The following is a 24,704-nucleotide window of genomic DNA, read 5'->3' on the forward strand; positions in this document are numbered from 1 at the left end:
TAGCTGTGTGTTTTCAATCCAAGGAGCTCCATTTCATGTGGGAGCTGATTTTGAGGTGATATTCCCACCAATAAAATTCATTGGTCCCCTTATTGTAGTATACCACTGATAGAGTCTCTAACTGTTGCAAAATTTCCTGAATGGTTTAAGATATGATTGCCATTTTCAGGTTTTTTTCAATATGTTTGCACCCCATTTTCAGGACCAATTGAACAGAATGAGTTACAACACTGTTACAACTAACTAGTGGCATGTCTCCTTATGTGTATGTATGTGCTTTCAGGTCACCTGTTGACTTATAACAACCCTATGACTTTCACTGGGTTTTCTTAGGCAAGACATATAGCCTACAGCACCTAGGATTTGTTGGTGATCTTTCACCCAAGTACTAACCAAGCTGGTCCTTAGCTTCCAAGATCAGACAGGATCTGGAGGTTTAATATAATTAACTGAGTAATAATAATTCTATATCAAGTCTCTTTTATTGTAGCAAATTCACTGACTACTGGGATTGGTAACCTCTGGGAATAAGAGTGAGTGCAGTGGAAATTTGCATTTCTAATCTGAATTTAATGGTACAATGCTGGCAAAAAGGGAACATTTTCAATTTAAATGAAGTGTGTGAAAAGCACATACACTAGAGTCTCACTTATCCAAGCTAAACGGGCCGGCAGAAGCTTGGATAAGCAAATATCTTGGATAATAAGGAGGGATTAAGGAAAAGCCTATTAAACATCAAATTAGGTTATGATTTTACAAATTAAGCACCAAAACATCATGTTTTACAACAAATTTGACAGAAAAAGCAGTTCAATACGCAGTAATGTTATGTTGTAATTACTGTATTTATGAATTTAGCACCAAAATATCACGATATATTGAAAACATTGACTACAAAAATGGCTTGGATAATCCAGAAACTTGGATAAGCGAGACTCTACTGTACTTGATTTTAAAGATAAAAGGTAGTTTCAGATTAAAAATAAGGTATACACTTGCTGCATACCCCCCTCTAAAGAAAAAAAAGGACGTTTTCTATTGTTGGTATGGTGACATCATGCAGTCTGCAGTTTGTTCATCTTTGCCTTTTTATGTCAGAGTACATTCAATCAGTCAATGTAGCCTATGAAACCAATGAGATAAAATCACGATATGTGACTTTATAGAGTCTAAACATGAATGACCCAAGGATAAGGTAATAAATAGATTAGACATTAATATAATTAGCTGGATAATAATCATTCTATAGCTAAATAACATGTTGGAAAAGTGCACAAATTAGAATTGGGGGCGGGGGGACCCTAGTTAGGGTAAGACAACAAAGCCCCCTTAAAAAGACATCTGTATGATTTTGTAGACTAGGCATCCTCAAACTGTGACTGTCCAGCTGTTTGGGCCTTCAACTCCCAGAAGCCCTAGCCAACTTGTTCAATGGTCAGGAATTCTGGGAATTGAAGGCCCAAAACAGCTGGAGGGCTGCAGTTTGAAGATGCCTGCTATAGACATTCCAGAAGTATTCATTCACTAACCTGTTCATTCATAACTTCAGAGAGCTCACTGAGCATGTCCTTGTAATGAGATTTCATTTCTTCCTGATACTCCAGTTGGTCCTCCTTAATAAGACGTTCGTTAACTTCAAGAGCATGGCCACATGCTTCTGCAAACTGCCTACATAGCACAAGAGAATACAAAAATCTAAGTGGGAAAATGAGCATTGCTATCTAAAGATGAATTAAGCAGTTTGATCACGGTTGGAGGTGTGCAATTGAATCTTTTCCCCTCTCTCCTCTCTATATGAAGATAAGAATGTAGTTCTCTATGGCCATAGCTGGATGTGTTGCCAGGATTTCTTTGCTATTTCTGGAATTCAAACACTTACCTGAAAATTTCCTTCAGAAGTTTAACTTGGTTATCTGGGTACTTTTTAGCATTTGTTTCTTCAAGGAAAGCTCGAGCATAAGCCATTGGGCCTGCATTCACCTGCAAGACAAAGTATTATGCATCATAACGAGGAAGAAACCTTGTGAAGTATAGATTTTTTTGTTTTGCTTGTACAAATGTGCTACGTATGATAATCTTCATCTGGCAGTGTTAGAAACCAATCTTTCACTTGCTTCATCCATGAAAGCTGCACCCCCCAAAAATCCCATCCAGCTATCTTCTATGAATTGTGTTGTCAACATAATATCAATTCAAATGAAGAACAATTGCTGTCCGTTTTTGTATTCTTAAGAAATGCTAGCTCTTTTCCAGGTTTAAGCCTGCTGCTTCAGGTGGCAGGAAGCCAATGAATGAGAGAGGTATTTGTCAGATTGCCTTCCTTGTGGGCCTTTAGATATGGTGGGGATGTTGTTCCATCATCAGCACTAAACAATTCAACTAGCAATTCAGCTAGGTTTTAACATGGAAAAATGTATCATTTTATCTCTTGGAACTGTTTTTCAGTTTGCACAGCTTTGGTTTAAATCTGGATGAGAATGGTTTTATTGAAGTTCAACAAAGCTCAAAGTTCTAGTGCTGGTTGCAAAGGAAACTAAAAGAAGGAACAGGTCATTGTTGTCTTCCTCTCATTTGGATATTTAAATGAGTAATGATAGAAACAACAACTTATGTGCAGGAAAACCAGATGTTTATTTCAGTTGTTCTATTTGCTTACTTAATTTTCTTAGGATTGTAGTGGAATTTGGCTAGTAACAATCTATATATATAAAAGAGTGATGGCATCAGGGCAGTGGACAAAACAACAAAACTACAGGCCCCCCAACCTCGAAATTTGACAACACAACCCATCATCCACGCCTCAAGGTTGATACAACAAAAAGAAAAGAAAAATAAAGTCCTAATTAGAGGGAGAGCAATAATTGTTTTTATCCAATTGCTGCCAGTTTAGAGGGCTAATCTCTGCCCACTTCGTTGCCTAGCAACCAAGGGACAGCCAGGTTTCAGTTAGGGGACAGGCAGATTTAGGCCTCACTTAGGCTTCTTCCACAGATTATCTAATTTGCACTGGATTATATGGCAGTGTAGACTCAAGGTTCTTCCACACAGCTATATAACCCATTTATAATCTTATATTATCTGCTTTGCACTGGATTATCTTGACTCCACACTGCCATATAATCCACTTCAGTGAGCATTTTATACAACTGTGAAGAAGGGGCCTCATATAATCCAGTTCTAAGCAGATAATATAAGATGATCAATATACAGTAGACTCTCACTTATCCAACATAAACAGGCCGGCAGGATAAGTAAATATATTGGATAATAAGAAGGGATTCAGGAAAAGCTGATTAAACATCAAATTAGGTAATCGTTATACAAATTAAGCACCAAAACATCATATTATACAACAAATTTGACAGAAAAGGTAGTTCCATGCGCAGTAATGCTATGTAGTAATTACAGTAGAGTCTCACTTATCCAACACTCGCTTATCTAACATTCTGGATTATCCAACGCATTTTTGTAGTCAATGTTTTCAATATATCGTGATATTTTGGTGCTAAATTCATAAATACAGTAATTACTACATAGCATTACTGCGTATTGAACTACTTTTTCTGCCAAATTTGTTGTCTAACATGATGTTTCGGTGTTTCATTTGTAAAATCATAACCTAATTTGATATTTAATAGGCTTTTCCTTAACGCCTCCTTATTATCCAACATATTCAGTTATCCAACATTTTGCCAGCCCACTTATGTTGGATAAGTGAGACTTTACTGTACTGTATTTACAAATTTACCAGTAAAATATCACAATGAATTTGAAACACTGACTACAAAAACATTGATTATGAAAAGGCAGACTGTGTTGGATAATCCAGAACATTGTATAAGCGAATGTTGGATAAGTGAGATTCTACTTTGATATGAAATAATTTCTAGGATAGAATAATGCAGAACAATATAATCTCTAAAACCAGGACAGTAATAAAGAAATAAAGAAATAAAGAAAGTAAATAAAGCAAGGAAATTGGAAATTCCACAAAGGAAACAATCAGGGCCAGCTAACACCTCCCAAGAAAGGATTCTTCCAGAAAGGAAGCTGAGAAGGCAGTGAAGCACTATGTATTACCAAAGTCATTATTATTACTATCATTACTATCCTTACTATTATTATTATTATTATTATTATTATTATTATTATTATTGTGTTGCGGTCAACCGTGAAAATGAATACAATCTGGCTCCAAGTATTCAAAAACACTAAAATCAGAATATATAAAAATTAATGTGGTATAATAAAACAGAACAATACAATCTCTAAAATCAGAACTCTAAATAAAGAACAACACTCTGAAAATAGGGGAATTCCACACAGAAAACAATCAGGGCCAGTTACCACCTCCCAACAAAGGATTCCCATCATCAAAGTCTGGCCAATCCTCTGTTTTCTCAGGGCCACAGACAGTAGAAGCATATAAAATATCACAAACAACACCACTCTGAAAACAAGGTAATTCCAGACAGGAAACAATCAGGGCCAGCTAACACCTCCCAACAAAAAAATCACTCAGGGAGGAAACAGCTAGGCTTTAAATCTGCAAGGCCATTACATCCTAATCATTTTTCCTAATTGCAGCATTCATACTTGCCTCCAACAGACAAAAAAAACAAAACAATCAGAAATATTGTATATTCACAACCTTTAGGAAATAATATCCCCTGATGGCACAGCATGTTAAAGCGCTGAGCTGCTGAACTTCTGGACCGAAAGGCCGCAGGTTTGAATTGGGGGAACTGACAGAGCCCCCACTGTTAGCCCCAGCTTCTGCCAACCCAGAAGTTCAAAAACATGTAAATGTGAGTGCATCAATAGGTACTGCTCCGGTGGGAAGGTAACGCCGCTCCATGCAGTCATGCCACATGACCTTGGAGGAGTCTATGGACAACGCTGGCTCTTCGGCTTAGAAATGGAGATGAGCACCAACCCCCAGAATCAGACATGACTGGACTTAACGTCAGGGGAAAACATTTACCCTTTACCTTAACTACCACCAATTCCTCAATACTTTATTTCCCATAACACCAGACTTCGCCACAGCAACGCGTGGCCGGGCACAGCTAGTAATAATATAATCTATATATATAAAATGATAAAGTTGTTTGCGCAGTGACTATAACAACAAAACTAAACATCCCAGAAATACGAAATTTGGCAACACAATGCAAAAGGTTTGCCTCCAGGTTACAACAACACAACCACACCACAAAACCACAATCCAGACCCACAAAACTCACAACAACGCATCATGCAATAACAACACAACTAAACACCCCAGAAATACAAAACTTGGCAACACAATGCAAAAGCCTTGCCTCCAAGTTGTAACAACACAACCACACCACAAAACCACACAGGACCCACAAAACTCACAACAATGCATCGTGACTATAACAACACAACTAAACGCCCCAGAAATACGAAACTTGGCAACACAACGCAAAAGCCTTCCCTCCAGGTTGTAACAACACAACCACACCACAAAACCACAATCCAGACCCATAAAATTCACAAGAACGCATCGTGACTATAACAACACAACTAAACGCCCCAGAAATACGAAACTTGGCACACAACTAAACGCCCCAGAAATATAAAACTTCGCAACACAACACAAAAGCCTTGCCTCTCAGTTGTAACAACACAACCACACCACAAAACCACAATCCAGACCCACAAAACTCACAACAATGCATCATGACTATAACAACACAACTAAACGCCCCAGAAATACAAAACTTGGCACACAACTAAACGCCCCAGAAATACAAAACTTGGCAACACAACGCAAAAACCTTGCCTCCCGGTTGTAACAACACAACCATACCACAAAACCACAATCCGGACCCACAAAACTCACAACAATGCATCGTGACTATAACAACACAACTAAACGACCCAGAAATACAAAACTTGGCACACAACTAAACGCCCCAGAAATACAAAACTTCACAACATAACACAAAAGCCTTGCCTCTCAGTTGTAACAACACAACCACACCACAAAACCACAATCCAGACCCACAAAACTCACAACAATGCATCGTGACTATAACAACACAACCAAACGACCCAGAAATACAAAACTTCGCAACACAACACAAAAGCCTTGCCTCTCAGTTGTAACAACACAACCACACCACGAAACCACAATCCAGACCCACAAAACTCACAACAACGCATTGTGACTATAACAAATACAACATTTGACAACACAACTCATCCACCTCCCCAATCCCTACATTCACACTTGGCCTCCAAAAAAACAATTACAATAATAACAATGACAACAACAACAACAACAAGAATCAACACCATCACAGGCAAGAAACAGCCAGGCACTGAGGCTGAGAGGCCAGTCAGTGCTACACTGGGCCTCCAAAAAACAATACAGTAGCATCTAACTTATCCAACCTTCATGACCACAACAACAACAATAATAATAAACACCTACACAGGCAAAACAAAAAAAGGACTATTGTACCACAATAAAAATATAAACCGCACTCAGCAGAATCAGACATTACAATTAACAACAAACCAAAGACAACAGGGATCTCAAGCAATTATCAATCAACACAAAAATTGAAGAAGGTAACAGACTTCAAATACTACTACTAATGTGAGTATAAAGAAGGTCACAGCATAAATACAACCTAATGTAGACTGACCAACACCACCAGACTAAGCCACAGCAACGCGTGGCCGGGCACAGCTAGTCTATATATATAAAATGATAAAGTTGTGGGCGCAGTGACTATAACAACAAAACTAAACATCCCAGAAATACGAAATTTGGCAACACAATGCAAAAGGCTTGCCTCCAGGTTACAACAACACAACCACACCACAAAACCACAATCCAGACCCACAAAACTCACAACAACGCAGCATGCGATAACAACACAACTAAATGCCCCAGAAATACAAAACTTGGCAACACAATGCAAAAGCCTTGCCTCCCAGTTGTAACAACACAACCACACCACAAAACCACACAGGACCCACAAAACTCACAACAACGCATCGTGACTATAACAACACAACTAAACGCCCCAGAAATACGAAACTTGGCAACACAATGCAAAAGCCTTCCCTCCAGGTTGTAACAACACAACCACACCACAAAACCACAATCCGGACCCATAAAACTCACAACAACGCATCGTGACTATAACAACACAACTAAACGCCTCAGAAATACGAAACTTGGCACACAACTAAACGCCCCAGAAATATAAAACTTAACAACACAACGCAAAAGCCTTGCCTCCCGGTTGTAACAACACAACCACACCACAAAACCACAATCCGGACCCACAAAACTCACAACAATGCATCGTGACTATAACAACACAACTAAACGCCCCAGAAATACGAAATTTGGCACACAACTAAACGCCCCAGAAATACAAAACTTAACAACACAACGCAAAAGCCTTGCCTCCCGGTTGTAACAACACAACCACACCACAAAACCACAATCCGGACCCACAAAACTCACAACAACGCATCATGACTATAACAACACAACTAAACGCCCCAGAAATACGAAACTTGGCAACACAACACAAAAGCATTCCCTCCCGATTGTAACAACACAACCACACCACAAAACCACAATCCGGACCCACAAAACTCACAATAATGCATCGTGACTATAACAACACAACTAAACGCCCCAGAAATACAAAACTTGGCAACACAACACAAAAGCCTTGCCTCTCAGTTGTAACAACACAACCACACCACAAAACCACAATCTGGACCCACAAAACTCACAACAACGCATTGTGACTATAACAAATACAAAATTTGACAACACAACTCATCCACCTCCCCAATCCCTACATTCACACTTGGCCTCCAAAAAAACAATTACAATAATAACAATGACAACAACAACAACAACAACAAGAATCAACACCATCACAGGTAAGAAACAGCCAGGCACTGAGGCTGAGAGGCCACTCAGTGCTAAACTGGGCCTCCAAAAAACAATACAGTAGCATCTAACTTATCCAACCTTCATGACCACTACAACAACAATAATAATAAACACCTACACAGGCAAAACAAAAAAAGGACTATTGTACCACAATAAAAATATAAACCGCACTCAGCAGAATCAGACATTACAATTAACAACAAACCAAAGACAACAGGGATCTCAAGCAATTATCAATCAACACAAAAATTGAAGAAGGTAACAGACTTCAAATACTACTACTAATGTGAGTATAAAGAAGGTGGAGGTCACAGCATAAATACAACCTAATGTAGACTGACCAACACCACCAGACTAAGCCACAGCAACGTGTGGCCGGGCACAGCTAGTAAAGTATATAACAAGAGAACAAAAATGCATACATGTCTAGTGCATACACTGGATTCCATGCCAGTGAGGTGGTAAATCCACCCTGAACAGTACAAAACTAGCCAAGATATGAATATTTCCCTTAAAATAGGTTCAGCCCCTTTAACAGCTGCCTTAAAATTCGGATTAATATTTTGAATATGTTCAGTGCCTACTATCATGGAAGCCACCAGCTAATGCTGTACATCTGAATGAGTGGTTGATGTCTAATTACCTTGACACTGACACTTCCTTGTAGTTTCAGTTGGAGCCTAATCATATCTACTTCTTCCATTGTGCAAAGTTGATTGAGTTCTGAAATTTTTTTAGACATCTCATCGATGGCCACTTCAATGGGGTTTAATTCTGTGCTTGTTTGGCTTACAACTTGTATTCTCTTCTTCACATAAGGAAACAAATGGCTGGCTGCATGTAAGAACAAGGGGAGATACATTTAAGAAAAATTACCCTAATGATTTGTGCAGAACAGTCAACAAACAACACTAGTGAACATCTCTTAGCTTTGTTTCCTAATTTGTTTTGTCTTGTCATACATGATCATCAATTCTCTCCTTCAATCTAAGAATAGTCATGATATTATTTACGATTACAATGTAGGGATTGGTAGCAGAGCATACATAAGTAATCCATAATGAACCTCCAATATATTTTTAAATATCTGTAAGTGTATAAACATCATTACTGTTTGCCTGCCTTTGTCAAAGTCTTGCATATATGCACATATGACAAAATTATTTTATAAAATCTATCAGTAGTATTAATTAATTATCCACTCAGGAGCTAACGAAAGAACTGATAAAGAAATCATGATAGACATCTTCTCATAATGTGTACACATATGAACTTTTCTGAGAGCAATATAAGAATTTTGACCAAGAAAGTGTGTGCATGTGTATGTGCCTTTGTGTGGTCTGTTGACTTATGGTTACCCCATTAATTTAATATGGTTTTCTTGGGAAATGAATACTCAGAGATGGTTTTGCAAGTTCCTTTGTCTGAAATGTAGGTGTCAGCACCTGGAATTGCTTGGTGGACCCCTATCCAATCAGAACTGATTCTGCTTAGCTCCCAAGATCCAACCTAATCTAATTATTTCAGGGAATTTTGGTTAAAAAGGAAATGCACAAAAATGTCTAAAGATGCAAAATTCCATTTAGAAACTAAATGCTCCTGAGCAAAGCCTTCAGCAGTTTCAGAGAAGACATTCAATCTCTCCTTCATACATCAAATAGTGCAGAAATACGCCTACTTGTCAGAATAGTCCGCCTCTTGCATTGCTCTTCTACTCCTCCATGCTTCTTTCCTGAGAGAGTGAATGGTGTTTCAAATACGAAGCGATTGATATTGTGATGCATTTCAAAGTCAGTCTTCCGCTCTTCAGACTCTTTCTCTTCAAAGTAAGGTGTAACATATGTCACTTGGATATAAGCATATTTTTGATCCAGGTCCTTGGGGTTAACCTGTATAAATATTGTGAATGAGATGAAAGAATTGACATCTTAACAGGAAATCCTACTGAACACTAATCAATGACAGATAAACTGGTAAATGAGTCAAAGAAAAGATTGAAAAAATAGGCTTTTAATGAATGTGGGCAAGGATTAGGGCTCCTCTATGTATTAAAAGAAGGAGAAAGTGGTAAACATGTTTCTGGTCTTTCCAGTCAACAGGATGCATATGTTATCTGAGTATGAACAAATTTTGCTAAGAAAATCCCTGTGATAGGTTCACTTTAGAGTCACCATAGGTCGAGAATTACTTAAAGGCAACAACAACAATACAGACTGAGTAGAAAAGATAAAAGGAAGCAAAGCAAGCAAGAGAAAACCTCTCACGACAATGAGGGAAGGACACAGATTACTGAAGGAGCACTGAGTCAGGACATTCTCTTGGAAGTCTCTATAGAGTCATCAGTTTCAGGACAGGGCCTTTCTGTTTCCACTTGCATTTGATCCAACAGCTTAAGTCATCAAAAATAAATGAGTTGCTTGAAATCATTTCATATCTCATTATATTTTTATGTTTTATAAAAATATTTTCATCCATATTGTTGCAAATTTTTCAGAGATGTGTATTATAAACACAAATAGAAAGCAGCTGTGCATATGGCTAATTTCTAAACACATACTCCCACCACCTAACCTTCAACCTGAAATTGTTATCTATTCAAGCAATCTGAGGGTGGCTGTTTGGATAAACAGGAATTTGTTGACTGGTCTCCCATTTTGTGAAGCTGCCTATGTGTTTCCAAGGGGCGAAGGGGAACCAATAGTCCTTTAGTGTGCATACAGATTGCCTTAGTTATTCTTGTCACTTTTATAATCCATAATAATAGCATAAAACAACTATGGATGATTTATTAATCAGTTAGCACAAATGCTGACATTTTCAGTTGAGTGCTATAAACTGTTGCATGCATACAGAGAATAGCACTCTGACTGCTAACATTTGCATTTAGAATGGCTGTTGTTGTGTGTCTTCAAGTCGTTTCTGACTGTGATGACCTAGCATGGATTCTGGGACTGAGAGTATGACTGAGCAGGGAATTGAACTCTGGCCTCCAGAGTTGTAGTCTGATGCTCAGACCACGATGCCAAACTGGCTAGAATTAGTAGCACAAATAACTTCAAAATTATAGCCTATACAGCAGAACACAACTTCACTGGCCTACGTAACATTCATTCATTCATTCCCTTTTGTTTTGTACCTTGTTGGAATCTTGAATTATTTTTACATTGTCCGCTCCAAACTTATCTGCATAAAGTTTCAGCAGTCTCTGCGAAATCTCAGACAGGCCTGTTAATTTGGGTTCTTTGTAGATATATTCCTTACCCTCTTCCTCCTCAAAAAAGCCCTGGTTAAAACACAAAAGTATAACAATTAAAGCAAAACAAGTAAATCAAATATGTTATATTCAAGCAATGCACAATACACTGCTGATGGAAGGCACAACGTACCTCAATTGCTCAAATACAGAAAACACTGGCTTATCTTAATGCATCAGCTTGGGTGTAATGAAGGAATGGAATGCGTTAAAAACCAAACTCTGTATTAGCACAGGATGAATCTGAACCTCTGATAGTGGGACAAAAGGTCTTTTGAGAGCAAAGTATCTTTTAGAGTGTTATGTGCATCCATGGGGATAGTGTGCCACCATGCGGTACAATCTAGTAACTGACACAGGGGATATGAAATGGCAGGTAAATTTGGAAAAGAAAGAAATAATTTATTTTTATTTTGTTCAATAATTGGTTGAAGTTTAGTCAAAACTATAGCTGAGAAAGGGGCAAAGTTTTTCACTCAACTATGCCGCAGACAAAGATTATGAGTTATGTAGCCAATTCATTCAAATTAAGCAGAATTTACACTCAGTACGCAGAAAAATCCATCTAGAAATGCATCGTGTTAACTAGAAACCTAGTAAGGTAAAGCCACCAATGGGTACAATTATAAACAAAATTACACTTGACTTCAATCCAGCAGTTCTCTTACTGTTTTCAATGGGAGTTAAATCACAATTAAATTTAGCTAGAAAACATGCAGCTGAAATTGGATGCGTTGTGGATTTTTGATGCTTATGTGGAATTCCACATGTATGATAGCTTTGCCATATCCTGCAAAATAGCATCATGATGTCTATTTCCACTATAAACCCTACTTAGGTGAACCAAGAACTTTCCATGGACATTTTCACATCTTTTAATCTGGATGGCTGCTGTTCGATATAAACACCTCACCTGATGAAGATAGCAAGGGACTCTTACAAAAGAAGCAACTGAGATGCAAAAATATGTGTGACTTCGTATCATTTTGTGGATACTCTGTACTTAATCACTATCATTGATTTCGTTGTTTGAAGATGGATTCTTAAAGGATTCCTACAAAGAACTCCAAAATCTGCCCTGTGTCACAGGGTTATTTTTTTTTTTTTGCAAAAGTAAAAATGAAACAACTACTGGAAATGTAAACACCAATGGAATTAAAAAGGTTTTACATAGTGGTGTCTACATTTTGGTGAAAGATACTTGGCAACTGGAATATAGCAGTAGAGTTTGTGTATCAGTAAGTGATACTGTGCTACATATCTTCCAGTCATTTCAAATGTTGCTGGCAGTCTGTTGTTTGGATATATAATTCTGATCCTAAACTGAATTCGTTATTCATTGTGGGATTCAATTTCTGTGTAGTTCTATATGTATCTACTCAGGAATTAGTGTCATTGAATTTCATAGGATTTATTCTTACGGTAGGTGAATCAATACAGTATTGCAGCCTCAAAGAGTACAATATCTCATAACCCACCGTCTTATGTAGGATCACTTTCTCACTCTTCATTCAGCATCTAATGAATCCCTTTCTGTTTTCTCATGGCAACTGAAATGTATCAAGTGGCTACAAGGAGCATAGTCCTTTTGTCAGTAGTCCAGAATGCATTGTTAAGGGAATCCCACTTGGATACATGGCCAATTGTCTTGCACAACTTGGTAAGGTGATATCGTTTCAGCTGTGCTTTGATTTTAAGTGATTCTTCCAAAATATCTTCCATCACTTTATCAATAAAAGTTATCACCTGATTAATTTCATGTGTTGTCTTTAATACTTTTATGGCTTTTAAAAATATATGTTTTAAATTTTACCACTTTGAATGGCTTTCAAGAAAATAAGATGTAATTAAAAATAACATATTCATTTGGATCCAAAGACCCATTAGAAGAACTTTTAGTTTAGTTTTGCTAGATACAGAGCAGCATAAAAATGAGTAAAAGCAAAGTTATTTCATCTTTTACAATGAATATTAAAAAGCTGTCAGCGTTAAGGCTAACTCAGACCATACAGGGAGGACAATGTGTAAGAAGAATTAAATTAAAAACATGCAAAAGAATAGATGACTTACCACAGCCTTGAATAAGATCAAAAGAAGAAAAGAGCAAATTTCTGCATTAAAACCTAATTAGGGGGCAGAATGACTCAGATCAATCTGTTCTTTATACACTTTAAAAAGGGATTAAATTGAATTGTTTGCTCAAAAAGCATTCTTCAAAGAGCACGCTTGCTCCTCCATCTCTTGCAATATAGGAGAGGCAAGCATAAATTCATGCCGCACTAAAATAAACATGCAGAAATAGTGAATGGTACAAGACTGCTCTACAACGTACTATAAAGAATCAGAGGCAAGCTAGAAAGCAAAGCCAGAAAGTGTATGACAAATGAAAGTAGAAAAGGAATACAGATTTTTGGAAAAAATATAATTGCTTAAATTATTTTGCAGTTTTATTTCTGGAGACCATATATATCCTGTGGTACAACTGCTGTAACGAGGTTATTTCCATGCTGTCTCTTCTGGAAACAGGATGCCTGCTCTGGGATCTTAGCTGCAGTCCATATCTTTAGAAATGTGACTGCACTGTTACCTCTGTATTCTTGTTATAAAGAGAACCTGAAGATACAAGGTATGAATTGATGTTGCTGCTGGAAAGAAGGTGATGAATTGCTCTCATTGTATCAGAGAACAACTTGACCCAATAAGTGTATTTTCCCCATTAAGAAAGCCCAGGCTTCTACCTAAAAGCATGGCAATAAACCCAATTTCTTGTATAATGTTTTATGTAGTCTTCATACTGTTTAGACTTTCCCTTGAATAAAATACTATTTAAGATTCCTAACCCACATTTCTTCTAAATATATCAGCATGGTACCATATTGAGAATGCAGCATTCCATAATATATACCTATAGGATTCCAGTAATTGATGTTTGCTACTATGCCTTATTTAAGGGTAGTATCTGTGGAATCACAAAGGGAAACATATATATAGTCCACCCTCTGTACCTTGGATACCAAAAAATGTGAATACTAAATATCTGTTTTTTAAAAAATGATTTCCAATCCATGAGTGATTGAATCTGTAGATCCGGAGCCCAAAGATAATGACAGAACTATAGTATCTGTAGGTTTTCAAACACATACAAACCACTCACCTGCCCATAAAAGGCCACACGGTAGTATCGTCCAAACAAGCGCTTCTCAGAATTCACTACTTCTGCTACTTTTAGATAAGAGCGATGGATGTCATAGTACAACTCAGATAGTCTCTGGAGAAACAGAATGGAATATGAGATGTTTTAAAAAACCAAAAGCGGATTTCAAATCAGTTATAACTAGTTGGCAGAATATGAAGTGGGAATGAATAATTTCAATGTCATTCTTCCTATTGTAGCAACAATATTCAGATAGTACTAGTCACACACTGGCAAATGTTGGGAAAGAAATTTGTGTAGTTCTTTTAGAAAACTATAAAACATTAAATCTTGTTTTTTAGTGCATATTTTTCATGAAAATACCCCAAGTGTGAAAAATCCTGCAGCAATTCTAAATTTCTTGGCAGGGTATCTCAACAAGCAACATTGAGATGAAAAAACTTGAGAACATTTTCGATATTCCTACTTACATCATATGTCTTAATCCACTGTGTTAGAGGTAGTGGTGGGGGACCAATTAAAATAGGTTTAGTCAAATTACATTTATCATTATAAGTGAAATGTACCAGAGGTGGACTTTCTCCTCTGTATGGTCTCAAAGAGGAGAGGCCAATCTTTCTCCATGCACTGTTTCAATATATTGTAAAGGCAAATGCTGAATTTGTGCTTTGTGCTCAATTTATATGGTATACATATACATATATTTGAAAAAGTGTGATAGATACACACATCCAGGTAGGACTGTGTTGTGGCTCAGCCTTTGCCTGTGTGTGATTCTGATGTGCCTTTGCATGACTCTGATGAAGATTCTGGGTTTTATGTGCTTAATGATGGGATTCAGGATGAATTTGAAGATGGCTCTGATGCTGGGAATTATAGCTGCATTCCAGCTGTGTGAAATGAAGAGCAGGGAGCTGTTCTTATGGGAATAAATCAGGATGTTATTTCTAACAAACAATTTCAGGTGCCAGGAGTGGAAAGGGAGGATACTGCTTTGCCGCCTGATAATGAGCTCCCTGGCCTTGGCACTGGGGATTTTGATCGGCTTCGAGACTGGAATTTTGGGGATGAGAAGTATTCCCTTAGCTAATAAACAAGAGCGCATGCTTTTAAAACAGTCTGTTTGCAGGGAGCTCTTTGTCAATGCAACTCCATTGCTTGGTCTAAAAGCAAGTTTGCCTTCCTGTAATATCTTGTGGATTTATCCTGTGTGCTGGGACTTTTGGGCTTCCATGAAAAGGACTTCATTCTATGCTTCATGTACCTATGGACTTATTGCTTACAGCCTTGATTTTGTATTATCTTTTGGAACTGACTTTTACTCTTTTATGAACTATCTTTTGCCTATCTAAATCTAAATCTAAATCCAGCGAAAACTCATATGTGTGTATGTGGCACAGATGCCTGCTCACACAGACAGCCTCCGGCCTCCACAAACAGGCTATAATGGCCAGGGTTCAGAATCTAGCAAGTCACTCTTTTCCACTGACATTTTGGTTACAGCGAGCGCCATGAACATGCAGCCCAGCCCCTGCCAATGTCCTTCCCAAACACTACGGCCCACCACCCAATGAATGCTTTCGTTTGGAGACCATTTCATCCTAGATTTTGCTTTTTCTTCCACCACAGGCAGGCATCCCAGGGTTCTCCATTGCTGTGGAATTTGCATGGCCCCGCCCACTGCCCTTCCCTTTCAAATCTCTCTGCATAACAAACAGAGCAGAACTGAGCGGCAACTAAACTTACTGGAGGAGTTTTGGGATTGACTCCACATGGTGGAAGTTGTAGTTCACCCTGCATCAAGTCAGAGCACTGTCACTCCTACTGGGGAATATACAGGAGTGGTAGTTCACCTACACCCAGAACGCTATGAACCCAAATAATGATGGCTCTTGGCCAAACTTCCCATGCACACCTGATATGCCCAGATTTGACTACTGGTGGGTTTGGAGGGGAACTGGAAGTTAAGGAGTAGTAGGTACTGGGATTTATAGTTCACCTGCAATGAATGAGCATCACACTTGGCACACAGAGCTCCCATAACCAATACAACATATTGGACAAATTTAGGAAAAAGGGAGTTATAGTTCACCTGCAACCAGATAAATACTGACCCCCACCGACAATGCACTAGGACCACACTTCACACAGAGAAGCCTCATGACCTACTGAACATATTCCAGGTATTTGTGGGAAGGGGCCTTGATTTTGGGAGTTGTAGTTCACCTCCATCCAAAGACCACTGAACCCAGCCAATGATGAATCTAGACCAAACTTGGCACACAGACTGCATATTGCCTGCTGTGGATACTGATAGATATTTCGGGGCAATTGCCCCGGGAATCTACAAATTGCGGTAGTTCACCCCCATCCAGAGAGTACTGCACCACACCTGGGACACACGCCCAAAATGGCCAACTTATACTGGCAGGGTTTGGGGAGGATTCAGCCACAATTCTGGGAATTGTAGTTCACCCACTCCAAACAGAATACATAACATTAAAAGACAAATAATACCATTCTCAAATGACCCGGGCATCGCCGGGTCCCCAAGCTAGTTCTAAATAAACTACAAAAGACTACTTCCTGCGTGTGGCTTGGTGTCTTCAGCAAGGTGAAACTAACCAGAGGTGCGACAGACTGGAAAGCTCTTGTAACAGAACCCTATATACCAGTGGTTCTCAATCTGAGGTCCCCAGATGTTTTTGGTTTACAACTCCCAGAAATCCCAGCCAGTTTACTAGCTGTTAGGATTTCTGGGAGTTGAAGGCCAAAAAACATCTAGGGATCCCAGATTGAGAACCACTGCTGTATACAATATTGCATTTGATGGGGAAATTGTATGTACCAAGACCAAACTCCTCTCAATGCAGTCATTTGGTTGGAAGACCGTCATGAATTATGTGATTGTAATGACAGAGTAAATGTGTGGATCTTTCTCATACAGTCAGTAACCAGCTTTCTAGTAAGCCTATTGGTATCAACTGTGGCATGAATTTCTAGAATATGAATATTTGCTCTATGCAGAACTGCTTATAAATCATCTAACTCATTTCCCATTGGTTACTAAACAACCAAGATAGTAAAAACATTCAAACTTAGCCTTGGTTTTATTTCCTACCTGGAGAATTTTGCTATCTACTTGAAGAACAAATCTTACGCATTCAAAAACCCCAGTAACTCCTTGTTTATGTAATGTAAATCAAGTCTGGGGAATATTTGGCCTACAGCTTCCATCAGCCTCTCCCAGTATAGCCAACAATAAGAAGTGGTAACAGCTCTAGTCCAAACCAGAATTTGGAAAAGCTATTTGTTTGGATTACAATTTCAGGAATTTCCCAGCCACTGTCTGGGCTAGCTGGGACATTCTGTAATTTGAAAAGGTAACATTTCCAAGCTTGCTTAATACATCTGAAAGTCAAAATGTTCCCCATGTATGCTGCAAACCACTAAGTTACTAATGGACCGGTAATGTGGAAAATAATAATATAAGCAGTCATCCATTTAATAGATAGCATACACTTCCCAGCAGGCCTGTAGCGAGGGGGGGGGGGTTAGGGGTTCAACCCCCCCCCCCCCGAAATTTTTCAGGTTATAAAAAAAACCTGGTTTACTCATGAATTTTAACTGGTTAACCAAATCCCCATGCTAAGTCTATGAGACACAAAACATTAAGAGTCCCTCCAGGCACTATATTTCAAGCAGATATTGACAGGTTTGTAGCAGGGAGGGGTGTGTGCTAGGGGTTAAACCCCCCCCCCCTGAAATTTTCAAAACCCCTCCTGAAATTTTTTTCTGGCTACGGCCCTGCTTCCCAGTGCTTACTTTTAGCTTGCCTTACCTTGAAGTCTCTTTGTTTCTCAAATACTGCAATGATTGGCTTGTTAACTTCAGCAATGAGCTCATATCTTTCAGATTTCCACAGATAGTCCACACACAATTCCAACTGTTCCACAAGGATATTCTGCAATTCCATACATGAAGAGAGCGTTAAGTCTGTGTTGAAAGTAGATGGAATGGAAGCCAAAAGCTTGGTTTAGGAATAGATTAAATAGGCTTTGAAAATTGCTGCTACTTTTTTTAACTTTAGCTAGGAAGTGCGGGGAAAAGTTGATGTATATATGAAAAGTGATACAAAACGTGTATGTGCAAATAAAAATGAATAATTACAAAAAAGAAAATATTATACTTGTTTTGGTAGGTGTGCTGGCAGAAAATAGTGTAGTTAGTGTCAGTAGATATTACATGGTGACATATTTAGAGATGTACATCATAACATGCTCTCTGCTAATACATAAACGCAGCTTGATTTTTTGCATTTGGGTATGGTAACTATAACTAACACAACCAGTAGCCTGCAGTTCCAGGAAGAAAGGACTTGGCTGAGATCACAGACCATGAGTACATTGGCCAAGATTAAGTGGCTACTGGGTATTAAATTGCACACAAGAAGCTTCCTTGGCTTTAAACCAACATGTGATAATCCATAGAAAAATAGATTAGAAAAATATTTTTTTCTGTTTAGAATAATTTTCTCAAACGGTTTGGAAAATGCAATTAGTGATTAGAAACAGAGCAACATTTTCATCACTGGCTTGTTTATAGTTTGCTTCTACTAGAAGTGGCAACAACTGGGCAGTGTACATGATCTCACCCATGGTATTCAAAAATCTTTGGCTGACATTTAAATGCACCCAGTGAGTCTTCTTCAAAGAAAGCTGGTACAGAATCAGGCAAGAAAGTTAGCAATGCTAACCTCATTGTATGGTGTATCCTGCATTCCAGAGTCTTCTTTCATAGCCCCTTCTTCTTTAATATTTGGTGTAATGTTGAGGAAAGCTGGCCATCCCATAGAAAACAAGCCTTTTAAATGAGAGAAAGAATCTCATGAATGCTTCAATAACAACCCCTTAAAGTAGTTACCAAGTGGAAAAAAGGAATAATTGTTTTTTTACGGTTCAATAGATGAAGAGAAGAATGTAACACACTGGATTTGTGATGGATTATTATAAATCCAGCCTGGTCATTAAGCCACTTGTCAAGGTAGGAACAGTTAAAATTTGAAGATTCTGGCAAAGTGTGTACTTGTCCAAAATCATTATTTGAGGAGGTTTCCACAAGACCAAAAATAATTATAAGGATGATAAGGCTAGACATTTATAATTTGGACCATTTATAAAAAAAATACAATGCTCCTAGCTTTTTCATAAATAATAGACCATCCAACAAAATGAAGCATATATAAATTTTGTATTTAGTCTGAAATTACAAAAATATGAAATATGAACGCCTTTTTGTAATGCATGTATGAGAGATGGGCAAACCCATCAAATCTACAATGAACCTGACTCAAGTGAATTGATTTGCATCCAAATTAATTCCAGCTTGGTACTAATGTTGGAGAGTGGTCCCTGGTCAAAGTGGTCCCTGGTCAAGTGGGCCCCTGGTCAAAAAAAGGTTGGGAACCACTGCTGTAGGATATGGGATATTGGTCCTATCAAGAATGCAAAGAAGTCCTTCCCGCTGTGGAAGACTAGCTAGTAGCTAGGATGGCATTTTTTTAAAGCATCACTGCTGCCACCATGGGGCTCACAGAAGTGGTCATGCTGACTCAACACAAAAGCAATGCACACCACATATTTAGAACTGTCTCTTGCAGGAGGGAGTGACCTCTGCAAACAGTAGAAAATGCTCTCAAAGGTGAACACACAATTACACCATTGTTAGCCATGCTTAGCAGTATAATACCCTTCCTGAACTTAGCATCAATATTCAATTAACATGAGGAGTTATTTTGGATAATTCTTGTACCAAAAATGCATATATCATCATAATGATAAAACTTTAAACACATGACCCAGCCTTCAAAACCAAGAATAGAACCAGAGAGAACAGAATCAGAGTTGATACCCAACAGCAAAACATATCATTTGTGAATCTGTTCTTTCCTTAAATCGCTACAATTTGTGCAGGCAGCTGGTTTGAAGGTTGTTGTTTATCCCATAAACAGATGTGGTTAGAACACTCACTTCCTCCAGTGTGAGTTGTTAGTAAGACATTACTATCAGAGAGTTCATCATCTTCCAGGAGCATACGAGAAGTACAAATCTTTTCCATTTTCCAGTAACCTATGATAGTGTGAGATGTTATTAGTATTCTGCTATCTCAATGGGTTAATACATGCATATTTAATGATATACGCTATGAAATGAGATGCAAAAATCCACCCTCTTTTCCAAAATGAGTATTATTGTCGTTCACACAACATACAAGGTTGCAGAGCATGGAACATATTTATTTATTTGGAGTACAACTACAACTCTAAGAATCTCTCATCTAGTATAGGAAGTAAATCCAAAAAGAAAGAAATCTTTCCAAGTTCTGCAACATTGTGGAAAATAACATTTTTACTAGTTGTCATATCTTGCACAGGAAACATTTGAGAAGAGTGAAAGCAGCTTAAGAGATAACTACAAAAGAACATGAATCTCATCAGATAGATGTAGGTCATTTGGAATTTGGACTCATGTTTCACTGTTTTCTATATTAGTGGATAGTATCTGGATATACGTATCTTACCCTTTCGTTTCAGATATTCAGCAATAAGGGCAGCTATATGGATGTAGCACATAGCAGCCTGCAATAACAACAACAAAAATACACAAGTTTTAATATGAAGTAACACATATATTTCTCATCAGTGCCCCAAAATGCAAAAATGGAATCTGGTTATTTTGCTTGACAGAATAATAAGTGTGACAAGTTAAGCAAAACAGCAAATTGATGTTGATGTATTTATTTGAAGCAAGTGCCAGTTAAAATTACCAAGATATTCAAGTAAAAAGTCTAAGAATATTGACTAAATCTGAGTATAATATTTGTAAAACGATGTCTCTGGTCCACATGCTGACAATGTTTAGAGAAGTTACCTCAGATAAATCTCCATTTCTAGCATGAATCTTGGCCATACTCTCCAGCCAGGTCCGCCGTAATTCAGGTGTACTGGCATATGAATTTGCCAGACTGTACTGTAAATCTACCAGCATTTCAGGATCCTTCTCATGCTCTTTCATCTGAGCCGTAGCCATTAAAACTGTCCTTATGCGTTTGGTCAAGTCTTTCACTTCTGCTGGGAAGTTACTGTTCTTTGAGGGGGGAGAAGCAACACAGTAATTTTTCAGCTTGGAGAATCCACTCTTATTATACTAAATTGCATGAAGTTGGATTAGGTGGCACAACTGAAATACACGACCACTATATTTATAGCAGCCACTTCAGATTTTTTTCATCCAGTGCCCCACAGTCAAATGTTGCTACTGAAATGGGACTGTGCCATAATTAAAGGTAACTATTGAATTGCACTAGATTACATTTTTGTATAATATTTCCTCTTGTTCTGGCAGCATTAAAACGTTTATCACCTATGTTGTGGTGGCTACACATAGCTAGCCATGCAGAGGAACACAGATATGTATGATTTCCCAGGCATTTCTGAAATATTCAGTTCCAAGTGAATATATAAATTAGTCAAAAGAATTCAGATTCAAAGGTGTGGAAAAGGAGGTAAAAATCCATTAACCCTTTTAAGCTCTTGGGAAAGTTACTTCTTGGTTCAAAGGTACCAGTAACTCACACAGTATCCAGTTGCTTGTGTGGTTATATCTTTTCTAAGCTTGCACAGAATGGCATCTAAGCTCTTTTTGCCCATAGGTTCTGTCTTATTTCTTCCACTATTTCTTTTTTTCTGGGTGGCCCAATTGGTTCAGCTCCTCCCCTACTACAAGTCAAGATAGCCATTGACTGCCTCACTATGAGCACTACAAGTTCTGAGGAAGCATTAACTGTATCACATAATACCCAAATCATGAAATCCCACAGACATATGCTGGTAAGACTTTTTACTTTGCTAGCAGCAAATAGAATCTCAGCAACATTTCCAAGTTCTTCATTTTCAACTTTAAGAATCTGACAGAGACCTGATCCAAAGAAAGTATTGTAATTCATATCTATCTACTTACCTATTTATACATACATATATACTTTTCATCCAAGACTGGCTTACAGTGTGACTTGCAACTACAATCTATCACACCGTAAGCCAGTCTTGGGTGAAAATGATGGATGGACAGACGGATAAGTAGATAGATAATATGAATTACAGTAGTTTTATTTGGATCAGGCCTTTGTAAAGTTCTTAAAGTTGAAAAATGAAGAGATTGGATTCCATTTGATGCTAGCAGAGCAAAAAGTATCTGCCTCTGGATTCTTCATAAATCAGAGAGGCATGACATGATGAAGCAGAAGGAAGGATACCTGAAAGCAATTCTTCTTACCGCCCACAATAACCTGGGCAATTTAACACTCTCTTAAATGATAATTTGAAAGAGAGTAAATGATTTACATCAGAAATAGCTCCAATGACTGCAGTGACACTACAGCACCATTTAGGAAAGATGTCAAAATTAGTGATCAATTCACGTCAGAGACAATGGAAAATGAAATACATGTTCTATGTTTTTTTCTATTTGCAATATCTTGTGTGTTGCAATAAGAACTGAAACAATAGTAGGTTAGAAGGTTGTCTCAGGACCCATACACCTGTAGCCATCAAAATCAAAAATTAATTCTTACTTTCATTTGCTTGTCTCCATTAGCAAAGTTATTTGTAATTGCTAGTGAGTGCTGAAACCGAGAGCCACCAATTCCTGCATCTGCAATCAGTTGACTTACAGCTTTGATGAGCTAAAGGTGATAAAAAAAGGAATGTTAGCACAGGGAAATCAAGCTGGTAAATCATGATTCTTTCCAAGAAGTTCAGCCCAACGTAATACACCAAATAGTTTTGAGAATAGCCCCAGGTCCCCATATGTGTTCAAAGAGGCAATGAGCAGCTTTCTAGAAGTTTTGAAAGCAAAACCCTATATTGGATCTCAGTAGAATCAGCAATTCCATTGGGCAGAGTGGGAAGACTGCAGCATGCCACAGGAGGCTGGGATTAGTGTTAAGGAGAAAAGTGATGCGAACTAACAGAAGTGTCTTGGGAGCTGTATAAAATCTGTAGGTCTTGGATGTAGTAGAGAAATTAATTCAAGTAATACCACAAGAGAAATAGTGTTGACTTACTAGATTTAGTGTTGACTTACCAAATCATCAGGTTTACTCACCTGCAAATGAGACCTGACAATTGACTTCTGTTTGTTAAATTCAAAGTTTTTTCTCATGAAAAAATAAAGCAGTGCAGAAGCTTCTGTTTGAGTTGACCGTGACCTGTGATTGCAGCACTTAAGAATCTCATAACAGAATGAGCCACACAAGTCAGCTTGACCTTGGAAGAAAGCTGAGGGAAACTGGAGAAAAAATGTACAGAAAGGCTCAGTACAGCTTCACTATAGACTGTCGATAGGCAACATACAACACTGCTGGAAGTTAACCGGGGACTTTGTGCATCTCTACATAGGCTAAATACTGCCAAAACACTCAATCCCATCTGATCTTGGAAACTAAACAAGGTCAGACCTGGTTAGTACTTGAATGGGAGCTCACTAATGAATTCCAGGTGCTGTAAAAGGTGGGAAATCAATAAATCAGTAAATAGATAGATAAAATATTACACTTCCAGTCTCTTAATCATTGCATTACCATTATACTTGTAAATATCTTTCTGAGATCCAAAGTCTGACTAGAGACAGAGCTTCCCTATTTCTTTCACCTAAAACTAGAGAGAGATCTAATCTATGATATTTATTAAAAAGACACCATTAAATAAATGTTCAAATGAAGCAAGAAGTTTTCTAAATTAACATTGTCTTACAGAACAGTACCCTATTTATACTTTTGATAAGTTTACAAGTCTACCCTCTTTCCATTTCATTCAATAAGGACATGAATCCGATGATCTATACTTCTCCACTCCTACTTTCTCTTCTTATAGGGCTTGTCTACACTGGACAGTAATTTCAGGGTCAGTCTGGAACGATTTCTTGGCCAGACATGGAGGTGTTTACACACTTCATAACTGACATGCAATGGGGAGTCTACTGGGCTAAAACCTATTTGGCCCAACTTGATTGTCACCTTCCTTTCCAGTGTAAAAGGCGAAAGATTTATACGATCTGAAGAGAAACCAGATTTATACGATCTGAAGAGAAAGCTTCCTTTCCATGTTGTCATCACTGCTATTGGATGGCCACAGAGCCCCAGAAGAGCCCCTGACTATCACGGGAGCCCTGTACTGACATCAGCAGACATGCCCACCTCACCAGGGAGAAGAAGGGAGCAAAGAGGTTGGCAGTTCCAGCCTGTGTGGACTAGTTTGCATCAGAGCTAGTCAATTGTTCAAA

General features: G+C 38.2%; 1 protein-coding gene across 12 annotated transcripts in view; it reads right to left on the bottom strand.

Moving 5' to 3' along the window:
• Positions 1–24,704, bottom strand: part of dock10 (dedicator of cytokinesis 10) — a 210,030-nt gene that overhangs the window by 2,107 nt on the left and 183,219 nt on the right. For 10 of the 12 annotated variants that reach the window (XM_062976588.1, XM_062976587.1, XM_062976590.1 and 7 more), the window contains exons 43-55: positions 23,529–23,711; positions 22,996–23,106; positions 21,294–21,509; positions 20,944–21,001; positions 20,394–20,492; positions 19,121–19,227; positions 18,206–18,328; positions 14,365–14,478; positions 11,094–11,240; positions 9,636–9,846; positions 8,601–8,791; positions 1,880–1,980; positions 1,530–1,668 (exon numbers count right to left, since the gene is read on the bottom strand). In XM_062976588.1, coding sequence (XP_062832658.1) covers positions 1,530–1,668; positions 1,880–1,980; positions 8,601–8,791; positions 9,636–9,846; positions 11,094–11,240; positions 14,365–14,478; positions 18,206–18,328; positions 19,121–19,227; positions 20,394–20,492; positions 20,944–21,001; positions 21,294–21,509; positions 22,996–23,106; positions 23,529–23,711 — 1,800 coding nt within the window. The remainder of the gene's footprint in view (positions 1–1,529; positions 1,669–1,879; positions 1,981–8,600; positions 8,792–9,635; positions 9,847–11,093; positions 11,241–14,364; positions 14,479–18,205; positions 18,329–19,120; positions 19,228–20,393; positions 20,493–20,943; positions 21,002–21,293; positions 21,510–22,995; positions 23,107–23,528; positions 23,712–24,704) is intronic. The other 2 variants (XM_062976591.1, XM_008106276.3) reach the window with 1 other exon arrangement.

Source organism: Anolis carolinensis, chromosome 3, assembly GCF_035594765.1.
Source record: "Anolis carolinensis isolate JA03-04 chromosome 3, rAnoCar3.1.pri, whole genome shotgun sequence".
Classification (NCBI taxonomy): domain Eukaryota; kingdom Metazoa; phylum Chordata; class Lepidosauria; order Squamata; family Dactyloidae; genus Anolis; species Anolis carolinensis.